This window comes from Dama dama, chromosome 9, assembly GCF_033118175.1.
Source record: "Dama dama isolate Ldn47 chromosome 9, ASM3311817v1, whole genome shotgun sequence".
NCBI classification, from domain to species: Eukaryota; Metazoa; Chordata; class Mammalia; order Artiodactyla; family Cervidae; genus Dama; species Dama dama.
The window spans coordinates 25,786,207-25,804,915 of NC_083689.1; the positions used below are offsets into that span (position 1 = coordinate 25,786,207).

The window sequence follows — 18,709 nt, forward strand, 5'->3', positions numbered from 1 at the left end:
CCTTACCTCACTGGTGTTCTGAGGCCTTTCGAAGGAACCCTGGAAGCAGGAAAAGTTGGTTAGAAACACAGAGGGCCACTGAGGAGCTAAGTGATGTTTGATGAAGACCCAGACTTACCTTGTATGTAACATTGTCAGCCATGAGTTCTTTCTCAATCTCAGCACAGACTGCTGTGTGATTGTCCTGAATAGACCCACTGACTATCTTCATTGGGGCGGAATGGCTTTCCAAGACCCATGACACAGAAGCCAGGAGCACGTACAGGTACATGGTATGACTTGAGGGTGGCTCCAAGCTGATCCGAACCCTGGGCTTGATAGCATTTCTGTGAGGAGATGTACCTATATATGAGAGTCTGAGGAAATGCTACATCTCTTATCAGTTATCATTGGTTTACGTGGAAGACAGCGAGGATCTACATTATCTCTGGGTGAGATGTGTTTTTCATGCTTTGACTATGACTACATCATACTCTGTGGATTCTTGTCTTTGCTAAAATTCAGGTTTGGTCTAAGAATTTTTATTTATAATCACATCTAAAGTCATGACCTTTCCGCCTGTGTGGGGGGCAGGTCTTTGACCAGGACTGGTGCTGACTACAGTTGATGGCCTGAGCAGAGCAAGCAAGTAGGGTGGAGAAAAAGAACAGGCAGGAGCTAAAATGCACCAGATAAGCTTCCCCAGGCCCACCCGTCAAGGTAAAGGCTAGCCATGCTTCCCACTTGACACTTAGGGAGAAACCCACTTCCTCACAGACCCCAGAAGGGACCCTGGAGGACAGGTTTGGGAACAAGGCCTCCAGCCCCATTGACAAAGCAAGCAGAGGAAGGAGAAATACTGTTTTCCCAGTCTGAAGGCCATGGATTTGGGGGGAACGTGCCGGATTGCATGCAGAGCTTCATGTAAAACCAAAAACCGACTCAGAAAAATGCCACACGAGAGCCATGTATCAACAAATTATGCACTTACATTCTGACACTCAGAGATTAAGATCACCCATTTGGGGGAAAGTTTGGTAAATATGCTGAGCTCTGACCCCTGTGGTTTGGTTTCTTTTCCCCTGAACAGCTAGTCTATCTGCTGGTTCACCTTGGGAGTGATTGAAGCCCTGAGTATGAGGGGCAGGGCATGGCCAGGGTCTGGGCCTCCGAAAGGCCCATTCAGCCAGTGACCCAGCCAAGCCTCAGGAATCCCCCACCTGCCCAAGAAGGATGATGACCCTTCTCTGGAGCAAGATTCCCACTGTCTGGGTTACTTGGCCTTCCAAGTGAACCTGGAAACCTCTCTCTGGGGTGGGAACCTTTGAGCATCCAGGGAAGTATGTCCACATGTGCAGAATGTCATACTCGGGTGGGCTCCCATCTCCGCTGTGCTCTGACAGTGCTGTCTGTCCAATTGTGCCCGATCTGCAGGCCCCAGCCCCCTCCCCCAACTCCCAGCTTCCTCCCCTCCCTGCCCTGGTCCAGGGACGAGAGCACCTTGAACATTTGCTCATGGTTGAAAACAAACTGGAAAACTGCACAAATAAGAACAGACTTTTAATAATTTATTATTATAGAAAAACATCTTGAATAAATATAGGGTATGAGCTTAAATAAATAAATAAATAAATATTAAAATACATAAATATATAAATAAATATTACTGATCCCTGCCAGTGTAAAACATTTCCCGTTTCCCCTGCCACACCTGTATCAGGGTCAACATGGCCCTGAACAAGTCAGTGTCCCCCTATAGCTCTGGCCCTCTCTGTGGTCCCTCCAGTGTGAAGATCCTGAGTTTTGTTTGGCTCTTTGTGGGTAGGAGGGCAGCGATCTGTGAGGTAAGCTCCCAGGCTGGCTTCCAGCTGGTCTGGCCTGCTTCACTTTTGGACTGGTTCCCAGCAGTCAAAGGGAATGATAAAAAGGAAATCCTTCAGGTTCTCTTTGAAACTTTTGAAGGTGATAGTCTGGGTTTCACAGGAAGTTTCCTTAGGAAAGAAAAGGAAAAATAACCTGAGTCCAGGCATGAGTGGGTAACGTGGGGGAGGCATCAGCATGTTTCTGTGCTGCCTCTTAGAACTCACAGGTTAGAAGGCCTGAATGGGACCCGCCTGCTGACATGGGTCAGGTGACATCTTGCCACTCATGCGTCACCCAAAGGGTGCACAGCGCTGTCACTGGCAGCTGGACCAGGGGCCCAATAAAAGTGCAAGACAGACGCTGGTCTGCTGGGCAGCTGGGCCACTGCGTCTTTGGTCCCAGGCCAGGGCTCAAAGCTGAGCCCCGGCTGTCTCTAGGAGCCCAGAATGAGCACATTCCAAGGCCACAGACCTCACTTTTCCCACAGGGAAGGAATGTTTGGGGCCTTTTTCCATTCCGAGTAAGCGTTCCTCCTTGCTCCGATGCAATCCAGGCAGCCCAGGAGGGACCAGGGGAAAGTCCTTTTAGGAGGAGGCACTTGGGCCATGGAACTTCCTCTGGGCCTTAGGCAGGTCTTGAGTTTCCTTGTATTTGCCTCACCTCTGACATCATTAATGGTAATAACAAGCAAGGTAGCAGCTCCCGCTAGGACATGACACAGGCTCTTGAGCTCCAGGACTTTAACACCTAGAGTGGTTCCCTCTCAGGAAGGGCTGATCATTATAAATCTATTGATTCAAACCATTTGGGGTCCCAAAGGCCCACAGCCAAAGCTGTCTCCCCGCTATTTCTCTGCCCTCCTCCAGTGAGACCTTCCTGCTTGGGGACCTGATGGGGGCACTCACCTGGGTGGGGGGGCAGTGTTGCTCGTAGTGCCTGGCCATCATGGCCAGGGAGCCCGAGAGACTAGTGAGGCTGCCCCGCAGGCCCTGCTTGTACAGCTTCAGGCGGGTCTGCAGGCATGTCGGCTCCTGTGGGAAATATCCATACCTTGGTGAGCAGTGGCCGAGTGTGCTCTGGTGGGCCCAGGACATCCTCCCCATCACTGCTCCCTGTTCTCATCCCACTCTCCCAAGAGCAGGGTCTAGGAGGGGCACAGGATTATTCCTGACTAAGCTCAGGCTAGGCCCTGTCATACACACCGCCTTGTCCCCCCATCCACTGCAGACGAATCTGACTCGCCCTCACCACTCAGCTCAGGCCACCTCCAGCCGGCACAGCCACATTCCCATGGTCTGGTATCTCAAGAGGGTCCCAGCCCCCAGAAAAGGAGATCGCTGGTCCTCCCACCCTTCAGGGGGAAGGGGGTGGGGGGGCTTGCCCAAACCTGCTGTGCGAACATAGTTGCTCCTGATGAAACCCTTCTGTGCCTTTCAGTGGCCAGCACGGTGTCCACAGGGCTTGGCGTCAGGGCACAGTGAGTGTCCCAAGCCCGCACCCCCAATCTCATGACATAACCCCCACCTGTCCCCTGGTGACCCCTACACCCTTGAACACTAGGTCTGTCCATGGCTGCTCAGCTGATAAAGGAGTTCACATGACTGCCACAGGGGCAAGGCCTCCTAAGCAACCCTCCTTCTGGCAGGCAGCTGGCTGGAGAGAAAGTGGACAACCCTGTGAGGGTCCATCTAAACTGGAGTCAGTCCCCAGGGCAGAGGCCTTTGGGAAAAGGTGTGTCAGAGAGAAGCATCTTACCTGGGAGTCAAACATTTCAGAGACGACTTCTACTGTTTCATTCTGTAGAAAAGGAAAATGTTCTGTTATCGAGCTGACAGGCAGGACTAGTCCAGGCCAGCAGGGTGGCCCAGGCGTGGCCTGTGCTCCCTCCCTCACTCACCATCACAGCAGCAGTGTCACTGCTGTGGTTCAGAAGGCTCAGGGCCTCCTTGATGGCATCCACATGCTGCCAGGGCCGGGTGACAGGGCTGGGTGGGCGAGTGGGTGCGGAGAAACTGCAGACCACAGTGCCCAGGAGAAGCAGGTTCTGCAGCCACATCCTCTTGAGGACTTTAGCCTTTCTCTCTGAGCACTGGGCTCACTGGCAAAAGAGCTCTTATATACACAGTTAGAGGAAATGATTAATGGTGACCACAGAACGCCAGGGAGGCGGGGGAACTACCTGAACTGTGGAATCTCCTGGCCCTTATCAGCTACACATGGAACGGTGAGCCTTTCCCCAAGGTGGTCAGGCTTGGGGGTTTTCACTAATGAGCCCTTCCAAGAATTGGCAGCCCACCTGCCTGCTTTCTTGAGCATTCTCCAGCCCTCCCCAGCAGTCTGACCTGCCAAGGCTTCCCCCTCCCTCTGAGGGGCCTCTGGGTACAGCTTGGACTTCCTGGCCTGAAGTGGCCAGGGCGGGGCCTGGAAGACACTGGATTGGGCTTCTACCCCCGCCCCCACCCTTGGCTCCCCATCCTGCCTGTGTCCCAAGAAGCCTTTGGGCTGGCTGAGCTACACTGGGGCCCATTCCGACCCCAGTCTCCCCTTCTCCTCCTAGAGCCCACAGCTCTGGCCACAGTGAGAGACTAGAGTGTGAGGAAGACTCTCACAGGCCTGCCTCACTGCCCACCTAGGCAGATTCCAGCCCAATGACATGGTCCTGAGACAGCTCACCTCAGCTCCTACCAAGGGTCCAGAGCAGTCAGCAAGCTGTGCCCATCCAGGGCCCTCTGCCTCACAGCTCCTGTGAGCTGAGGGAATAACAACCGTATGCATGTCCAGCCAGAAAGATTCCAGAATGTTCCTCCGCGGTGAAATCTCATCTGAAAGCAACAGTCCTCGTGTACATAGCCATATTCAGCTCCCAAGCTGCATAGGTGGGTTGGGTCTCTCAGCTGGGGTGGGTCAGGGTTCTGAGTTCAAAGCCTGCCTCCAACACCACCTTGCTGAGTGACTCTTCTTCTGAGTTGTGTGAACCTGGCTTCGCTCTGCAGGGCAGACTGTCCCCTTTGAGGTGGGCGCTGTGCTCCTATCTACAGCCTCTTGCAGGCACCAGCAGGGTCGTGGCTGCATCCACAGGAGGTACAGGGGACAACGGCTTCTTAACCAAGGTTCTTCCAGGCTTAACTTCCTATGTGGCCCCAGTGCCAGCCCACCTCCAGCTCAGCAGCCTCCCTGTGGAACAGGAACTGCTTCTGGAAAGGTCACAGGCTCTTGAGGGGCTAAGAAGTGTTTGATTTTCACAATGGACTTTGGAGAGGACGGCATGAATTGGTGTTTACTTCCCCATGCTGTAAGTTTCATGGTTGAAGGGGTATGGGTCCACACACTTCCGTATCTTGAGTGTTCATGTGCCAGTGTGATTGCTGTCTATACTTACAGATGTGTCAGGAGGGGAGGGTATTTTATGTGAGGTGCGTCTGTGTGAGCCCCCATGCCTCTGCAGGTGCCTCTCTGATAGGGGAGGAACTCCCCACACTGGGTAACGATGTCTCAGGGCCCCAGATGCTGGTTTAACCTTGATTGATGGTGTCAGACATAAGCGAGGACATGCTACTGAGCCCCAGTGGACAGCCCTGGGGAGCAGGTAGAACTCACTGTCTGAGCACTGTGGCCCGAACCTGCAGCCCTGGCAAGTTTCATGGCATAGCGGGAGAGTTGTTGTCCTTGTACAGGGAAACCAGGCCTTGGTCATCCAGACACCAACCACCCCCCCCCCCCCCGCCCCCCACCCCAAGGTCCCTGCCAGGATCTGGGGCACACCGTGAGGCCAACCTTACTCATTTGCGCCTGCTGGAACATTTCTAGGTGGCCAAACTGGGGATAAGAGTGTGGCATGTTCAAACCCTGGCCCTTCCTCTATTGTTTCCATGATACCTCTGCTCAGGCCCTAACAGGGAGCATTCAAGGGGGAACAGAGGGTCAGGGACACTGGGTGAAGGTCCCACACAGAGTGGAAGTCTGTGTCAGGCAGTGCCCTGGAGGCTGTGTGGTGGGAAATAGGGACCACAGGCTATAGCTAAGCTTGTGGCCAGGGAGGCAAAGAGCTGGTGTGGCCCCTCTGAGATGGAAGGTCACTTTCCTCCTTGAAATGAGTTGTCACAGCTCAATTAGTCAACAAACTCTTCCAGTCTGCACCAAGCCCTGTGCTAGTGAGGAGGAAGTTGAGACCCACTGGTCCTTTCATCTAGCGGTGAAGGCTTTCAGTTCTATAGGGGAGCAGTGGACCCTCCCGTTGTATGATCCAGGCTGGGATGGAGGAAATTCAGAGCTAAGGAATCTCAAGGAACCACTTCTTCCAGCTCAGTGGTCAGAGGGCACCAGAGAATTTTCCTGGGAGATGCTGCCTCCCAGTGCATGCTGAAAGGGCAAGTAGAGTCAGGTGGCAAGTCAGGTTGCCGGAGGGAGGAAGAGGATAGTTTAGGGGGAGAGTGTCTTGGGCACAAACAGAGAGGTTTAGGGACAGGTGTGGTGAAGAGGGGCTTCCCTGGTGGCTCAGAAGTAAAGAATCCACCTGCCAATGCAGGAGGCACAGGTTTGATCCCTGGGTTGGGAAGATCCCTTGGAGAAGGAAATGGCAACACACTCTAGCTTTCTTGCCTAGGGAGTCACATGGGGACAGTTCCTGGGGTTTCAAAGAGGTGACACAAATTAGTAACCAAACAACAACAACAACATGGTGAAGAGGAGACGGGTTACACAGTGTGCTGTGGAGTGTAAGCAAGGAGGGTTAGAGCTACTGTCCATGTGCCCAAGGTGAAGACCCAGGGGATGAAAAAGCAGACCTGTAGGATCTGAGGGCCCTGTTATCTGAGAAGAAGGGCTGATGGCCAGGGCAGTAGTGTCTAGGGGCCAGAGGCATGATAGCTGGGCAAGAGACTGGCCAGTGGTCCTGGGAGAGAAGGAAACGAGGAGCAGGAGCCACAAGGAGAGGTCCACACCAGCAGGGTGGCCTGTGGGCATTGAAGTCGGCACACAGAGGACGGAAGTCCAGGGGTTTGACAGTGAGGTTCATGGGCAGCCACGCATCTTTCTTCTGGAAAGATGACATCAGAGCTGAGGCTGTGACAGGGGCAGGCATTCCTAGATTGCACTGCACGGAAAGTGGCAGCGATAGCATCGCGCGGGTACACTGACTCAGGGCCCCCAGTGGGACTGTGGGAGGGTGGGGATAAGGACCAGGATGGGCAGTGTGACTCCTCTTTGGCCCCTTCCCCACACGGTCAGGAGGAAACCCTCTGGAAGCGGTTTCCTGTGAGTGTCCCTCCCACAGACTCTGAGGGAAATTAGGGGCTTGTGGTTTCTCTGGCATCTTTTTCACAGAGGAAGTTATCACAAGGGAAGGAAATGGGCCTCAGGGTGCCTTGCATCCTATGGGACCTTTGCACGAGCTTCTCAGCTGATCTTGCCCTCCCTGGGCCTGCCACCCCTTGATTGGGGGGGGGTCCTTTTCCTCCCTGGGGACCTGAGAACCAGGAGAGCAGTGGCCCACCCAGTTCATACAATCACTGATGGCAGAGATGGGATTTGAACCCATATCCATTCCTGCTCCTCTGATATCTTCTGTCTCAGGGATCAGAAAGCCAGGAAATGCTAGTCACCTGGCTAGGCGAGCAGAGGGATGTCCCCCTCGGGGCATCTATAAAGAAAGACTTCTCCAGGTGTTGGCAGAGAAGCTAGGATGGCCTGTCACCATCCCCAGGAAGCCCTGGGGGCCAAAGGCAGAATTTCCCCAGCAGAGCCTGATGTCCAGGCATCTCTCTGTCTCAGGATTAAACTCTCCACCATTGATCCCTGGGTAGCCCAAGAAAGCCCCTCCGCCCCAAGCCTCAGCTCCCTCATCTGTACAATGCATTTAATTATTGCTACCTCACATGGGAAATTGTTGCTTGTCCCAGGAAACTTCATGGGAGAATCCTCCCAGGTAGGAGGCATCGCTTTGGGAGTTTTCTAAAGTCCAAACAGGGCAGGGGACTCAGCCTTACTGGAATTTGCAGGGATAGCTACTCCTTGCCCAGCTGCAGCCCAGAGAACATCTTTCTCGACACACCACCCAGGCTCTGGGCTCATGGGGGAACCCTCAGGAGAACCCAGTGTGGGGACAGCACTGTGAGTGGCTCGCCCTTCCTGAAAGAGATGTCGCTCTGAAAGGCCAGGCTGTCATGGAGAGCTGTTGTGGTCCTGTTCTCTGGGTATCCCAAGACCCCTGGCACTGGCGAGTTTCGATTGGTCTAGGGGAGTCTGAGGGTGGTTAACCCCCAACCATGTGTTTGTGAACTCTGCATCCATATAGCCCACCTTCCAGGGAGGTGGGTGTGTGGCTGACCTCACAGCCGTCTGCTCTCAGAGCTCACTTCTGATGCTCATGTTGGGTAGGGGCAGGGAGGACAGGGACCAGACTCATAGGCACAGTGTTGAGGGTATCAGTCAAGACATGCCCAGAAAGTGAACAGCCCGGAGGGGTCAGTCATGAAATGAGAGTGAAGCAAGCTAAGAGAAAGCCTTGCGGAGACTCACTAGATGTGTGGGTTGGGGTTAGGAGGTGAGTGAGGAACCTCTGACACTAAGCGTTCTAGTTCAGGCTGCTGGGTGGACAGTAGGACCATTTGCTGCGATGGGGGAGACCCAAAGTGTCAGAGAGGTTTGGGGAGTCAGTCCAGACTGGACTGGATGTGGCAATTTTGAGAGGCCAGGGGAACTTCAGAAGACTCACTTGTGGCCACATGGGCCCAAAGGTCAGAGAGAAGTCAGGGCATAAGACATGTGGAAGTCACTGGTGAAGAGGAAGTTCCTGGCACCAGAGCACTGCACAGAGTGAGCCAAGCCTTGGGCAGTACCCAGGTGTGCCAACTTTAAGGCAGGGCCAAGGATGATAGTGGTCTAGTCACCAGGATTCGGCACTTTCACTACCACAGACCAGGTTCGATTCCCGGTCAGGGATGATGTGTTTTCTGGGGCTTCCCAGGTGGTAGTGGTAAACAACCCGCCTGCCAACACAGGAGACATAAGAGACGTACGTTTGATTCCTCAGTTCGGAAAATCCCCTGGAGGAGGAAATGCAACCCACTCCAGTGTTCTTGCCTGAAGAATCCCGTGGACAGAGGAGCCTGGTGGGCTGCAGTCCATGGGGTCCCACAGAGTCAGACACGACTGAAGCAACTTAGCACCCAAGGATGATGAGATGTCCTTTTCAGTTCACTCCTTGGTCCATGGGGCTTCTTTGCTATTTCACCCCAAGGGTAGGTGCATCAGGCCTTCCCTCCCCCAACCTATGCCTCTCACCCTGCCAGAAGACCCCCTCCAGGGCTGGAAATGCACCCCCCCACCTGTGAATCTCTGTCCCTTTAAGCTCTTCCCCAGCTTGAGCTGTCTCCAGCTAGGAGTGTCACCAGATACTTAGAAAGGGCCTCTGCCTTTACATGCCTCCTTGGTGGGACAGTGGGGGGTGGGGGGGTGGGGTGGGGGGAGGGGAAACATTGGAGACTTCATTAAAAATTAAAAGGAGAAATCTTTACCAGAAGCCTTTACAACTTCCCAAAGTCCTTAAGGTGCCCCTCACTTCTCTCTATGTTTGGGGCTGGAATTCAGGCAAAGGCACTGGGCAGGAGCCTGGGGACCCTAGCCCAGCTCTCTCACCAGTCCTCCTGGAGCTAGCTGATGGGCCAGTCAAGGTTGCAGATGGCAAGCTTTCTCTTCGGGGCAAGATGGGTGGTTCTGGAACGAGCTTCCTTCAGGACTTTTCTGAAGTGTTAGGGCTCCCTCGGACTCACCCGAGGTCCTATTTGGGCAGATGTGTCTTTTGCTTCCAGTTCTGTTCTTCAGGTCCCAGAAGGCTCTGGCCTTGAGCCACAAGCTCCCTGTTTTGCACCTCTGCCTCTGGGCAGAACCCCCTACCTCCTCCCAGCACCTTCCTCAGAGGCCCCCTAGCCCCTCCCAGCAGGAGTAGTGACAAAGGGGTCAGTGAACTGTGGGGCAGGGGAGGGAAATGGCCCGCACAGTGTCTCTAGGATGACCACAGGGGTTCCTTGGGGATCCCTCCTCCCATCCCTAGGGCCATCGACTCATAAACACACCCTCCCTGAAACACATCTTCACTTCCCACTCCCTCAGGCCACATCCTAGCAAGGGTTGTGCCAAGTCCCCTGTGTAGGGTTGTGGGGACACAGCAACTGCCTTTGTGTTGAATAAGGGTTGGAGGCCAATGGGCCTGCCTTCAAGCTTGGCCACTTTTCACTGCATGACCTCAGACTGTGATTTCCACCTCTGGACCCCAGTTGGCTTATCTCTACAAGGAGGTGAAGGTCTGCTTTGCAGGTAACAACTTCCTAACAAGGAAGTTCTGGGCTGCACGGGGGGCTGTTTTCTGTTTTGACTGAATGGGTGCCTCCCGCTTCCAGCCTTTATCACGCTGTTGGAAAGAGAGGGGAGTGATCACTGGAGTCTGGGCGAGTCTCCGGAGGTTTCTGGTTGGGGTGGTAGGGGGTTTTCCTGTTTAGACCTTTCCTCAGTACCCCAGCACCACCCCGCATGCAACCCCCAGGAGCAAACCCTGCCAGGCAGCCTGGGGATTCAAGGTCAGCTGACTAGGAAATGACTCAGTTACATGGATTTTCCTGGAGAGAGTCAACTGACAACACGGGTGTAGGGCACTGTCCTCCCTAGTCCTACCCCCTGTCCGGGGTGGGAGGAGGTGGTCCCAGACTGCCAGGAGCCTACGGCTTTGCCTTGTAGGAAAAAGCAGCCACTGAGTCTAGCCCTCAGCCTGAGGAAAACAGTCACATTTGTTGGATGCTCATTGGCATAGGGTGAGCTTGTCCAAAATGTTTTCCCCACTCTCATTCAAGGTTCAGACCCCCTCTGAGGGGTCCATTGATTTTATTACCACACTCAAGGGATCCCTGGTCCTTCTCCCCACAGGGGACAGGACATAAACAGTGGAAGGAGAGGGAACACCCTACCACCATCACCCCCAGATATGGACCCACACTCGCAGCTGTCTGCCACAGCACCCTATTCCCAGGTGCTCTTATAACCCTATGCTTCATCCTGGCCACAGGCACAGGCCCAGCCATGCTCCTTTCCCAACACAGCTCCTTTCTGAGCTACACGTCTTCATTGTCAGTCTGCTGTCCCTGGCTGCCCTACTTCATCTAGGGCACGGCCCATGTGGTGCTCTCCAGGGCAGGCTGAGTGGAGACACTCGCCTGTTGTTGGCTGAAGGAAGTCCCAGGGGCAGCCAGTTCAAGGGCACCTGTCTGAGGAGGTGGCGAGAAGACCTCAGGCTGGGATCCTGTGGACCCTGGGAAGCAGGAAGACCTATGGAAAGCCACAGCTTGCGCCAAGGCTGGAGGTGGAAGCTGAGTCTGGGATCTCTGAGGAGCTGGTGGGGCCTTGACTACCAGCCAAGCCGGGGTATGGCTGTGAGCCAGTGGTCTCTCTCAGAAGCTCCATGAGGCGTGGGGATGGGAGCAAGAATGGATCTAAGCCCACTGTGTGCAGACGTGGAGAGTGGGGGGTGTGCTGGGTAGGAGAAGGGACAGTCACGTAGAAGATTTTAGTGATAAGCATGTGGTGGTTCTGTGAATGGAGGATGGAACTGAAGCACTGTAGCTGTGCTGTGCACCCCTAAAGCTGGAGCCAGTAGGCAGTAGGTACCTCTAGAGGCCTGGGTTCAGTCAAGGGAGAGATTCCGGGTGGTCTCTGGACCAGACTTAAAGGGCTCCTGTGCCTCAGTGGGCATGAGCCTGACCTGAGGTTTTCAAGGAGAAAAATTGAGGCCCAGCCCATGGTGAGACCTCAACCCATCACTCTGGCCCACACAACCTCTGCCTCTCCCTCCCTCCCTCCCACCATGGCTCCAGAGATCCCCCTCTTTCCTCCAGCATCTCTCCTTCGGCCTTGGCTCTTCCCGTTGGCCCTAAACACAGTGATGTGGCCCCATCCTCTCCCTCCATCTCCGTACAATCCCCACTCCTCAGGCATGGTTGTCTAGTCTTGCTATCTCCACAGTGGCTGTGCTGGGCTGAGCAAAGGGGGAGGAATTGAGGAGGGACCAGGCTGAGACCCAGAGATTAGGTGGGTCCTAGGGCCCACGGTCCTCAGACTCTGAAAACAAAGGCAGTGACCAAAGGAGTTCTGGGGGACCTGTCCCCACCTGGCCATTGGGCACCCACACTGTGGTCCTGTAAGTGACCTCACCGCCTGTGACCCCCAGCTCACCCTATGCTCTCAGACCGCCACACCCTTGCACCCTGGCACCATCCGTCTGACATCCCTGTCGGTACCTCGGGCTGCCTGATGAACCCTGCTCCTTTCTCAAGCTCCCTCCACATTACCTCCTGAGAGAAGCACCTCTGACAAGATCCACACCCAGCTGTCCATTGCTCTGTATGTAATAACCCACACCACACCATCCTGGGCAAACTGGACATAGCCAAGAAGCCCCCAGGCCTGATCTAGTGTCTCTCCCAACCCTCTGCTCCAGCCTGGGTAAGCTGTGGAGGGTCTTCAGGGTGCTTGCTGAACTAAGTGAAATGCCAGGGTAGGGGGAGCAGAGCCTATTCCTGGAACAAGAGGATTCGCACCATGGAGGGAGGGAGGTGATGCCTCTCTGAGTTCTTGCCTCAGGAACTTGCCTTCCTGGCAATTTCTTTTTACTCTATTTTTCTATATTTCCAAGTTTATTTAAACAAACAAAACCCCAAAGTTTATCAGTAAAGAGCATATATTTTCTCTCATATTACCATTATAATAAAAAAAATACTATTTTTGAAAATTGAAGAATAGTTAATTTACAGTGTTTCAGGTGTATAGCAAAATGATTTATTTATATACTATATATGTAGTTATATACTATATATAGTGTGTGTGTATATATAGTTAAGATTCTTTTCCATAATATGTTTTAATTAAAATAAGAAATAAAATTCCTTTTATCTACTTCCCTGCTAAAAAGGCACCTTGGATTGGGAAAGGCTTTGGCCTTCACTTGGCCTTTGTGCAATTTATGATGGGGCTTTGATGCCCCCTAGTGGCAACTGGAATTATAGAGCTGGCACTAAGGACAGTCTAGCCAGGCTCTAAGACCTGCGGGAGACTGACCCAGGACATACCATTTGGTCATCAGCCATCTCCCTGCAGGCAGATGGACATGACGTAAAAATACCCCAACTCAACTGGGAACTGACCACCTGTTGGTTCTGGGCCACAGATCAGGACCGTGCTTGGGCCTGGTTGTGCTAGACCCAGGCAGGGTCTGCGATTTGGGGTCAAGGATGAAACAGTGCTGGGCTCATGTTTATCCCCGTTCAGCCTGGAGCAACCTGGACTGTTCTACAAGAAGGGCAATGAAGAAACTCCCAGAATCCAAAAAGGCCCACCCCCTTCTCAAGTTTCACAGGCTCAATGGACATGAGTTTGAGCAAACTCTGGGAAATAGTAAAGGACAGGGAATCCTGGCATGCTGCATTCCATAGTGTTGCAAAAATTTGGACATGACTTAGTGACTGAACAACAACTTCTCAAGCACGTCACCTCCACCCAGGACCCATAGGTCCTGCCTGTGCTGACCTCACACTCCACATCCTCTGATCTCTCCGCACTAAGTCTCTGTTGTCTGACCACTTCCTGCAGTGACTGGTTACTAACACAGGGCTTGGACTTGAGGAGGGAAGGGAGAGACTGAGGGAGAATTGTGGACTCTTCCTTCTGTGGTGCTCTCAGCTCATTTCAGTCTCTAGGCAACAGCTGTTGTACTTTCTGTCCAGAGATCTCTTCTCCCTGGTTGCTGTGTGGCTGGCAGTTTCTTGTCATTCATATGTCACCTCCTTGAAAAGACCTTCCAAGGCCATTCAATCTAAAGCAAGCTCCCTGAACACCTTCCATCCGTCTAATCACTGCCATATCCCCCGCGTCCAGTAGAGGGCCAGACTCCTAGGTATTCAGCACCCAAAGCCTTTATGGGACTTATGAGGAGTTGGAAAGGATGACATTGCTCCTTAGCATAGCGACAGGAGAAAGTTTGCCCTGCCCCGCCTCCCCTGAACCCTCAGACTGGAGAAAGTACACTGGGCAGGATGCAGGGGAGCCTGAGAGGGAGGCACTCGGAGCTAAAGGGTCAGTGGGACCCCAAGGGTCAGGTGGCAGACTGAAGCCACATTCAGTGATGTCCCAGCCTCTGTCATGCACATCAGTCTGTTCCACCCCAGGGCTACAGTGGCAGTCCTCCCAGTGGGTCTCTGTCCACCCATCTCTTTCAGGGCTCTGTCCTCGAGTAGTGTGAATAACCCAGAGGTATGCAACATTTGAGCTAGTCTTTTGTTCTCCCATGTATTCATTTTTTCTTTTTCAATAAGATTCCAAATCCCCTAAACACAGGCACTTTATAGTAAGTTTTTTAAAAAGAATTATTGCACGCATTTACACATCCTTCATAAGATACAGGAGACTGTTTCTGACTTTTTTAAAAAATATATTTATTTCTTTTTAATTGGTGGTTGCTTTACAATATTGGTTTTATTTCTGTCAGACATCAACATGAATGAATTATAGGTGTACATCTGTCCCCCCTCACTCTTGAATGTCCCTCCCACCCCCACCCTTTCCTGCCCATCTAGGTTATTACTGAGCCCAGTTTGAGTTCGCTGAGTCATGCAGCAAATTCCCATTGGCTGTCTGTTTACATATGTTCGTGCATATGCTTCCATGCTGCTCTCTTCATTCACTTCACCCTCTCCCTCTTCTCCCCCACCCTTGTCCTGAGTCTGTTCTCTATCTCTGCATCTCCATTGCTGCTCTGTGAACAGGTTTAGTAGTGCCATCCTTCTAGACTCCCTATATATGCGTTAGTATACAATATTTGTTTTTCTTTTTCTGACTCCCTGCACTCTGCATAATAGGCTGTAGGTTCATCCACTTTATTAGAACTGACTGAAATGCATTCCTTTTTATGGCTGAGTAATATTCCATTGCATCTATGTACCATAGCGGCTTTATCCATTCATCTGTTGATGGATGTCTAGGTTGCTTCCATGTCCTGCTGCTGCTGCTAAGTCACTTCAGTCGTGTCCGACTCTGTGTGACCCCATAGATGTCAGCCCACCAGGCTCCCCCGTCTCTGGGATTCTCCAGGCAAGAACACTGGAGTGGGTTGCCATTTCCTTCTCCAATGAGTTGAAGTGAAAAGTGAAAGAAGTCACTTAGCCGTGTCCGACTCTTAGCAACCCTGTGGACTGCAGCCTACCAGGCTCCTCCATCCACAGGATTTTCCAGGCAAGAGTACTGGAGTGGGTGCCATTGGTTTCTCCGTTCCATGTCCTAGCTATCTTAAATAGCCAAAGCAGTCTTGAGAAATAAAAATGGAGCTGGAAGAATCAACTTACCTGATTTCAAACTATACTACAAAGCTACAGTCATCAGGATAGTATGGTATTGGCTCAATGACTTGTTTTTATTATGTTATTCCTGGTCTTCTTTAATAAGAAAGATTTCAGTCTGCTCTATTAGTAATTCAAAAGATAGATTGCATCTTCTCTTTTACTACCTTCACTCATCCTTTTGAAGCATCCTAACACACTGGAGAAGGAAATGGCAACCCACTCCAGTGTTCTTGCCTAGAGAGTCCCAGGGACAGGGAAGCCTGGTGGGCTGCCATCTATGGGGTCGCACAGAGTCGGGCACTACTGAAGCGACTTAGCAGCAGCAGCAATGCTTCACTAGGCATTAGAAAATATACTGGAAAATGACTCTTTAAATACTCAAGAGTGTTACTTGTTACTTCAAGTAAACAGCTTTTTATAATGAACTTGGGCATGTTGAATCAGGATCAGGGCATGCGAGGCTGCAGTAACAGTGTGGGTAAAAGTTTAGAGGTGTAAAAAAAGGTGTGTGGTTCACCTAGGAAGCCACAGCACTTCTGTTACCTGGAGTATTGAGAAGATAGGTAGCGGTGAGAATAGGAAAATAGAAGCGCTAGATGGAATCAGGCCTAGGTCTCTGTATGGGTCTTTCCTGGTGACTCAGTGGTCAAGAATCTGTCTGTCAATGCAGGAGATGCAGGTTTGATCCTTGGGTTAGGAAGAGTCCCTGGAGAAGGAAATGGCAATCTACTCTAATATTTTTTCCTGGGAAATCCCATGGACAGAGGAGCCTGGTGGGCTATGGTCCATGGGATCACAAAAGAGCTGGACACGACTTAGTGACTAAACAACAACAGCAAATCTGGACAAGGTCCAGAAGACCCTCCAGGACTGGAAAATTAAGTATAAACCAACCTGATCGCATTTGCCTTTTCTAAAATTCAATCTGGCTCCCCAATGGAGTACAGATTGCCAGGGTGTGGGTACAAGGGCCCATTTGGTGCAAGGAGGCATGTTAAATCATCAGGCGAGAGAGTTACTGAGACCTGAGTCAAACTGAGACACTAGCAACAAAGCATTTGTTCAGAGAGTGTAGTTTATTTTCACAGATGTGTACCTCAGTTTCAAACCTGAGGTACAAATGAACATATTCCCAATTCCCCATCTTAAGTCTTGTCCAGAAGGAGCAGAACATGGCTCCTCTGCTAAAATAAATACCCTTCACATTTGCACAAGGTAATAAATAAATACATACATAAATAAATAAGTCTCAATAGATTAAAAATGAGAACATAATCGCAAAAGGACAAATGGGGGCCACACATTTCAGGAATTAAATAGTTAATGATTCATCTGACTCCACAGGAGAAAATTCTTCCAGGCCTGGACCATGTGAGAAACATCGAAGAAATTTAGGACAGTCTGTTGTCACTGATGCTCTGAGGCTTCAGAGAGGGAACTGGGCTTCAGACTTCAGATGTTAGGGAAACCACAGGTTCTTGGACTTCAGATAGTTTCTAATGATAGCCAGATATTCTTCCAGTTTCATCCGAAAATCCCCCAACTTGTTTTTCTCAATAAAAATTGGATTTTCCTGTGTAGAAACAAAGAAGGAGGCATCATCAGATGGAGCCAGGTTGGAAGGTGGATGACAGGCTGGGGTCAGGATGTGGCTCAGGGCATCACCTCAGGGGCATTTTGGGGGCAGCTTACCGTGGATGTGGCTGTGGGCAGCACTGGCTGGAATTCCTGTGGGGAGAGACCAAAGCAAACAATCAGAGACTCTCCTCGATGATAAGCAAAACCTGCTATCCTCCTACCAGAGAAAGGGCAGGGTCAAGGTAGGGATCCCCCAGCCCTTAACAGCTTCACATACCTTAAGATTTTTCATGATTTTTGAATCATTTCCAAAAGTATCTGTGGCAAATGTCATGAATACTTTCAGGTTTTTCTGCAGAAGGCTCTCTTTCTAAGGGGACAAAGAACACATGTAAGGGGGAAAAGTTGGAGAGTGTCCTCACGGGTGGGCTGAAGTCACCCTCACAGTTTTCCAATCCTGCTTTTGGGGACATCCCCAGACAGCTCCTTCCTAGTCCCTTTCTTGCCCCAGGTAGGTCCCTGAACTGCTCCAAAGGTCACCAGCCAAGAGGTGGATGCACTCCCCAGACAAGCTTTACATCACCCACGAACCAAGCCTGTGGCTCTTGTGAGCTGCATGAATGGCTTGGGTGGATCTTTTTGCACTTGGGGGAAAAAAATACTTCCCCAAACAGACTCTAAAAAGGCAAAAGTCTGCCTAAAGGAAATATTTGCAGCTAAAAGGCCATAACTGAATTAACGGCTCCTTGAAGTCAGGAAGACAATCACAGAGACCCCAGCCTGGAAAGGGGTGCAGCGTGTGAACTATTAGTGCCTAAGAGAGGGGAAATGCAAATGGCCAATGAACTCAGGAGAGATTCTACCTCTTGTTTGACCCAAGAATTGCCATGAAAGCAAAGGTGAAATAACCACGTTAGGAAAAATAGCTAAAAGTGATGATGACGAGTGCTGGTTGGCACTGGAAAACATGACTCAATTATTTAAGGAAAAGGAAGGTGGCAAGCATGATCCTGTGGGAAATTTTAGTCTGCCAGCCCAGAAACTGCCCCACTGAAAACTGAGCTTAAGGCCTCCAGGATTGTTCATCTAGAGCTGCCTTTTCATTTTGTAATAAAAAAAAATAATTTTCATTATTAACAGCCATAACTGGGGGAATGTCCCGAGCACCCGTTAAGCACCAGACACTGGTCTGGGAACTTGACACGCAGGGTGCATTTGATTTTCACAACACCACCACTGAGATAGGTGCTGTTAACCCTACTTATAGATGAAAACACAGAGGCTAACCAAGGTGGTGTGACATGCCTGAGGTCACCAGGCAGGAAGTAGATGGGAACCCACCCAAGGGCACCCATGTGTGGGGTTGAACTCTTACCGTCAGGAAATTCTTCTCATCTGAGCTCAAGGAGTCCTGTTGAGGCAGAGAGAGAGCAAGCTCCTGAGTCCTATTTGCCCAAGGCACCTGCCAGCCCTTTCCTGCCCCTTGCCAACCTTATCCCAGCTACTCACTGTTGGAGTCGTAGTTATTTTCTCTAAGTCATTCATAATTTCCTTCATCAAGGCAGAATATCGAGACCTCGATGTTGTGACAGGCAACCCCTTTGCCTGAGGGGCATGGAGTGCAAGCAGGACCAGGAGCAGATGCAAGATGGAGAGACTGCTCATGTTTGGGCTGGCAGGATGGATTCTGTCTTGTCTAGGTCCTTCGTGGCGTTCTGAAGTGTCCGAGACAGCCTCCGACTTTTATACAGTGTGCCCATGCCCCGGGGAAGCGAGTGGAGGGCGGGCTTCGGAAGAATCTTTATCTGACATGGAACCTCCATAGCAAACCACAGACTTATTCATCACTTTCTAGTACTCGAGAACAGTGAAACTTGAAAAAAAACTTACTCAGAGGGTATCACCTTATCTTG

At 51.5% G+C, this 18,709-nt stretch overlaps 2 protein-coding genes across 2 annotated transcripts; both read right to left on the minus strand.

Annotated features, from left to right (window-relative positions):
• Positions 1-1,673: 1,673 nt before the first annotated feature.
• CSF2 (colony stimulating factor 2) lies at positions 1,674-3,914 on the minus strand. Its single transcript, XM_061149326.1, has 4 exons — positions 3,740-3,914; positions 3,598-3,639; positions 2,748-2,873; positions 1,674-1,970 (listed from the first exon to the last, which is right to left on the minus strand). The coding sequence occupies exons 1-4, from the start codon at positions 3,896-3,898 to the stop codon at positions 1,863-1,865; spliced, it is 435 nt and encodes a 144-aa protein (XP_061005309.1). The 5' UTR covers positions 3,899-3,914; the 3' UTR covers positions 1,674-1,862.
• Positions 3,915-16,677: 12,763 nt separating this feature from the next.
• On the minus strand, positions 16,678-18,461 carry LOC133062793 (interleukin-3-like). The gene is made up of 5 exons (XM_061152174.1): positions 18,306-18,461; positions 18,172-18,207; positions 17,074-17,166; positions 16,911-16,946; positions 16,678-16,791 (listed from the first exon to the last, which is right to left on the minus strand). Exons 1-5 carry the CDS (start codon positions 18,459-18,461, stop codon positions 16,678-16,680), a joined length of 435 nt encoding a protein of 144 aa, XP_061008157.1.
• Between the last annotated feature and the right edge of the window lie 248 nt (positions 18,462-18,709).